Source organism: Myodes glareolus, chromosome 21 (assembly GCF_982192425.1).
Source record: "Myodes glareolus chromosome 21, mMyoGla1.1, whole genome shotgun sequence".
In the NCBI taxonomy this organism is placed as follows: domain Eukaryota; kingdom Metazoa; phylum Chordata; class Mammalia; order Rodentia; family Cricetidae; genus Myodes; species Myodes glareolus.
In genome coordinates this window covers 15,995,204-16,001,203 of record NC_142046.1, presented here as the reverse complement: position 1 = coordinate 16,001,203, position 6,000 = coordinate 15,995,204, and the positions used below count along the sequence as shown (strand labels likewise).

The window sequence follows — 6,000 nt, the reverse complement described above, 5'->3', positions numbered from 1 at the left end:
CTGTCCCACTCAGCTGTGGGCTTCGTTGGAGGGAAGAGTCCATTGCGTTTGTCTTGGGAAGGTATGACATAGTGTGTAACTCTAGAAGGCTCTTTGAATCCTCAAAGAAGAACTGTAAATGAACTCATTAGCATACTAGAAAAGACTGCTTCCTAAGTTTTATGTTGCTTGAGCAAAACAAATCAGGTTTGCTGTGTCCCTCCAGGTTTGGGCCTTGCCTTGGCTTAGAGGATCAGGGCCCACACCTGGCCAAAAGGTTCTGCCTTTCAGTGGCCTCTGTGTCTCAATCTGTGTGTGTGATGTGTCCCAAGCATTGGTTTGGACTGTGGGTGAATGGAGGCCCTGGATCAAGCATGTGGGTTGAAGAGGGGAGGGGTGGTGGTGGTGGGGTTGGGTATCATTCCCTGGAGGAGTCTGGGCAGGTGGGAGGGGCTTCAGGCTCACTCCCAGACCTTTGTGTGCAGGCCCCTTGTGTCTTCAGTGACGAAGCTGTTGAGTCTCAGCTAAGGTCAATTCCAGTGTGGAGCCTTGGGTCAGCAAAGGATGCTGAACTTGGCTGATAGACTTGGGGAATCAGTCCACGACTTGAGATGGAAAAGTCTGGGTTAGCAGAAAGTTCTGCATCTCCCATGAGGGGGGAGTTGCGAAAGTCCTGAGTTTGGGGTGTCAGTCAATAGGCTTGATCTCTCCCTGTGAGAAGGTGGGGTCCATGCTGGTCTGTGGCTGGTGACGACTCCAGGCCGGCAGGGGGTGCTGCGTCTCTCGCCAGGCTTAGCTCGGCTCCGGGCCAGCAGGGGGCGCTGTGGCGCGGGCGGCACGGAGCGCGGGCTTCCGGCAGGTGGCGCCGTGGCCGCGGGGCCCAGGCCGGCGGGCGGGCGGCGGCGCGGCGCTGCGGCCGGCGGCTCGCGGCCCCGGAGCAGCGGCTGCGCGGGAGGTGGAGTGGCGGAGCGGCTGGCCCTGTGCGGGCTGGAGCGCGGTCTGCGAGCGCACGGGCCGCGGCCGCGCGGAGCCCGCCATGCCGGCGCGAGTGTGAGGCGCGGCGAGCAGCGGCCCAGGAGAGCGGCGGACGCGCCGGCCTGTTGCCCCGCTGCGGCCCGGCCGGGGCCCGATGAGCAGCGGCCTCGGCCTCCGGCGCAGCCCGGAAATGTCCGGCAAGATCGAGAAAGCAGGTGAGGCGGACGGGCGGGCGGGCGGCGCGCCTCCTGGCCTCGTGCGCTGGATCCCCCGGCCCGGGCCCCAACCTGGCAGTGACGCCGCGAGGGCCATCTTTGAACCGGGCCTGTCCGGCGCTGGGGGCCCGCGATGCTAGAGGGATCCTAGGGGGGCGACTGAAGGGCCCCGTAATCCTGTTCCCTGGAACCTCCCACAATGGCTGGAGCCCGGGACCCGGAGGAGGCTGGGCCCAGACCACATGCAGAAGGGCAGGGCGCTCCAGAGGTGATCGGCATCCCAGTTATAAAATGTGTCACTCCTAATGAACCTCGAGTTTAATGACCACAAGTGTCCACTACGGTGGCTTCAAAGGAAAGCAAGCTGGGTGTGTTGGAGCGATGATTCAGGACGCAGCCAAATCCTCCGATATCCTGCCTTGCTCAGCAAGCAGAGCAAGTGGGGAGCTACTGGGGTTGGGGGAGAGGGTAGATGCGATCTTGATGCAAAGCTCATCTCTTTGTGTGTTCCTGGAAATCTTGGGGAGTCGCCTCCTAGTTTCCCCGGCTTGCATATTCTGAAGGGAGTTAGACACTCCCGAGAGTCAATTACTGTTGTGCATATGGGGCCCAGAGCTTAATTAACCGTCAAGCAGGGACTCCTTATAGGGGAGGGCGGATTCTTGGCTGGTAGGTGAGGTAGGCAGTGGTCCAGGCCCCGTGTTGGGGGTTGTCACAGTGGGAATACCCAGTTGGCCTGGAAACTCCTTCAAGAAGGCAGACGTGTAAGAAGCTGAAAAGGTGTGGGGCAGCACTGGCTTTTGGAAGTTGCGATTTCACAGGTGGATTTGGAGCTATTTGGCTGGGATGCATATTAGCAGTGGACCAGCCAGCAGTGAATGTAACTTTTTGCAACTCTGGGTTTACGCATAGAAAGAACGTCTTTATTGAACATCTGCTGTGTGTCTTCGCTCTGTGTATGTTCCCGTATTTGTGTTGTTTATTAAAAATACTTTAAGAGTACCCGCGAGAACGCCTTGTCTATTTTGAGGACTTACAGGGAGGGCTCAGCGAAGTTTTGTAGCCCGCCCAGCTACAAAGGGTGTTGACACCTGCCCCCTGACTAGAAACAGGGTACCATTCTCGTGGCTGGACTTTGTTTCAGGTGCTGTCTTGGGTGTTTCTTTCCTTGTCCTCTAGCCCTTGGGCCTTGTCTAGTGACTATGAGTCGCTTTCCTGCATACGTGCTGCTCTGGAAATATCTCTGGTCCATCTGTGCGGCAGTGCTTAGGAACTCCTTATAGTGTCTCATCTGAATGGCACTGTTGGGAAACTTGGATAATTTATTTAAAAATAGCATTAACAGGCTGGGGAGATGGCTCAGCAGTGAAGAGTACTTGTTGCTCTTGAGCACCCAGGTTCAGTTTCCTGCACCCACGTGGCAGCTTTCAGGGGGCCTGATGCTCTCTTCTAACCTCTGTGGGCACCAGGCACGTGTGCAGTGCACAGGCAAACATTTATGTATATGAAATAAATACATCTAAAATATATTATGAATAGCATTAGCTGAGTTTTCTTTATCAGAATAGTGTATGTTCATTATGGAAAATTTGGGCGTGTAAACATGATGAAATGAGCTGTCAACTCATAGGCTCCTTTCACAGTTGAGACTAACATGGCCTTCTCCTGATTCTCCACCCCAGTCCCTTTCCACAGAGATCATGCTGGGGCTTTCTCTGGGCACTGCTTTCTGCTAGGGGCTGTGGCAGTGCCCACTTCTAAAGAGCTTGTCTGGGTAGTGCCTAGGCTGCCAAGACCCATGAATGTTCTGAACAGAACCCAGTTATGGAAAGTCCTGGATGGCACTGTTCACTAGGCGTTCTCTCTCTCTCTCTCTCTCTCTCTCTCTCTCTCCCTCCCTCCCTCCCTCCCTCCCTCCCTCCCTCCCTCCCTCGTTTTTCCAGACAGGGTTTCTCTGTGTAGCCCTGACCATCCTGGAACTTGCTCTGTAGACCAGACTGGCCTTGAATTCAGAGACCCACCTGCCTCTGCCTTCCTAATGCTGGGATTAGAGGCGTGCGCCATCACCGCTTGGTTTACGCTTTTTTAATGGAGGGAGAGGCGACAGGAAGAGGGCTGTAGGAAGGATGAGAGAAAGATGCATTTGGGGAGAAGCAGCTAGGGCTGAGAGAGTGCTGTGGTTGGCCAGAGATAGCCAGATACTCATCTGGATGCTGAGGATCACAAATGAGATGACAGAAGGTGAATCCTCTTGCAAAGCTTTTTTGCTGTGGTCCAGAAAGGCTAGGGTATACCAGAATGAGAGTTCACCCTCTTGGAGCTTCTGTGGGCCATCCTAGGTGAACTCGGTGTGCATTCTTTCAGATTTCCTGTTTGGTTTCTGGTGGGCTTTGCTCGGTGGGTCTGCTGTTAACATGAGGGATGGTGCGACGGGAAGGAGAGACCTTTTTTCAGCCAGGTCCGCTCTCCGGGAATTATGAAACCCACACCCAGTAAATATTTGTTGCTGTTGTCTGTGCTTCAAAGCAAGAGAAGTGTTTTTGAAATATGCTTGTGGTCTGATCTCTGAAAACAGTACTGCTGTTTTTACTTCTCAGGGTTTGTGTAGGGGGTGGGGTGAAGTTTAGGGGTTTTTGAGCGAGCAGAAATCTTACACCCCTACCCCGGTCTTTCTGGTCAGTTTGCCCTCCCTGTTTGCAGCCCCTGCCTGCTCTGATCATCAGTGGTCACACCACTTTATGGGTGCATAGGAAGGCAGCCTTAGTGTTCTCCAAGTGCCCAAGTCGGTCAGGACAGTCTCAGTTGATGGGATCTTGCTGGGCTGTCAGTTAGGAGGAACAAGAGGAAGGCTGGGTAAGGCGTGCCCCTCCTGGGTATACTGTGATCAGGTGCTGGGCAGTTCTTCTCTAGGAGACTACTGGGAGATGGGTTATCACTGCTTTGAGTTTGCAAAGTGAGATTTGGGGTTGGGCAGAGGCACTTTGGGGCATATGTTAATGTGGTTCTAGTTGGGCAAGCAAGTGTGGTGATTCTGCTTGCCCATGTTCCCTCCTGCAAAGACATGAGTGAGTTGATGCCCTCAAATGTCTGGAACTTAATGCCAGACTGGCAGTAGTCAGCTGCTTTAACCCCCTGGTCCATGTGTATTCCCAAGGAAGAAAAAAGCTGTTGGTTAATGCTTTAAAAACCAGGAAATCACTCAAAAATCTCTGGTACCCATAGGAGCTAGGTGGTAGGTGTCTCCCTGGTGTCCCTGCCCTTTCCCCTGCCATGTCACTGAGCCCCCTTGCCCACTTGGACTGTTGACATTTTCGTTTCTGACTCGCAGAGATGATTCATGTCTGTTTGCTTGTATTCTGGACTTTGACCCTTGCTCCATTCCTTCATTGATTGGCTCCTCCATTCCTTCATCCAGCACTGATGAGCACCTGCTCTGCTGGGTGCCGTATGTAGCTCTGAGGACTGGTACCCGCCATGAGGACGGCATTAGCGTGTGTCCAGTGTGTCAGCCTGGGAGTCTACAATATTGGACTCAGTGATAGTGGTGACTGTAAACTTCTGCTACAACAATGGAGATTTCAAGGACCTTGCCGATTTCAACTGGGTGGAGAAGCTGAGTGGCGGGAAATGGCCCGCCAGGTCTCTGTGCTAGAGGAGTAGGTAGGCCTTCAGGCAGCCCTCCTCCTGCCTGTCCCACTCTGCCCTGGCCCATTCCTTCAGAGTTGCCGACCACCTAGTTCCTGGGCCCTGGGTCCTTGGAATAGAAACGGACCCTGTGGACCTACGGTGTTGTAATCCCTCTTCCCCTCTGTGACCTGCTAACCATAGTCTGCCAACAAACTTCATTTATTAAACTATCTGGCCAGTGCTGCCGCCTGCAGTAAAGTTTATTGGGGTGGTGGAACTACCACAGCTCCCCCAACACACCGGTGCATTGACAGAATAAACATGGGTCTCAAAGTCCATGTACTGTGCTTTTCAAATGTTGGCGGGTAGTTTTGTCACAAGTGGAAGGAGATTTACAATGGAACTTACTATGTATCTTCTCAGAAGAGATACTGAGAGTCAGGTCTGTGCACTTTCTGTGGCCTGAGGCCTTTAGGTGGGCAGTCACTGGATGCGGGCCTTCTAACCACTCAGCATGCACTTCCCTTTCCTCCAAGTTGGAATCTTTGTGGTCATAGCGCTTTCAGTCAATGACACAAATGTTGAAGCTCCGCGTTCCTTCATTGACCTGCCAATTCAACACTTTGTGTGCCTCGTTGGCAGCCACTTGTGATGTGGGACCAAGTCCGGGAACCCTCTGGAACATGGCATTGCCAAGGGGGTAGGCCAGTAGTAATAGCAAATCAGACTGTCTGTGGACTCCTCCCTCTCACTTAAACTTTGACACAGCCAGAGGGCCAGGGTAGTTATCCCCATGTTGCACCTGTGGGTAGCAGAGGTCTGGGGGATTTTGGTTACTGCCCAAGATCACAGTCTAGGGAAGTGAAATGGGGAACTGACCTCTTTCTGTCTGTACAAAGACATTGCAGACTCCCAGAGTTGTGAGGGACAGGGACACACGGCAGTGTCTGTCTGCCCCAATTTTAGTTTATGTTTCTACATTTCTCTTCTGATCTTAGGGGGGAGAAAACGCCCCAAACTACCAAGTTAGTTAATGTAGACCCTACTTGGCCTTACAACTGCTTATGATTTTTATATTGTTAATAACATTAGCAGCCTATAGAGAGAGAAGAGATAGTGTGTTTTTAAGCCAGCCACAGCAAACCCTAGTGTTTCCTGATCTCCTGTGCAGCTGCTGACAGGGGTGGTTTGAATGGGATTCCTT

The 6,000-nt window shown here is 53.1% G+C and overlaps 1 protein-coding gene across 5 annotated transcripts in view; it reads left to right on the top strand.

The window, feature by feature from the left end:
• Nucleotides 1-917: 917 nt before the first annotated feature.
• Rapgef1 (Rap guanine nucleotide exchange factor 1) overlaps nucleotides 918-6,000 on the top strand; it is a 119,108-nt gene continuing 114,025 nt past the window's right edge. For 2 of the 5 annotated variants that reach the window (XM_085681440.2, XM_085681439.2), the window contains exon 1: nucleotides 918-1,169. In XM_085681440.2, coding sequence (XP_085537566.2) covers nucleotides 1,109-1,169 — 61 coding nt within the window. In that variant the 5' untranslated portion in view covers nucleotides 918-1,108. The remainder of the gene's footprint in view (nucleotides 1,170-6,000) is intronic. The other 3 variants (XM_085681441.2, XM_085681438.2, XM_085681442.2) reach the window with 2 other exon arrangements.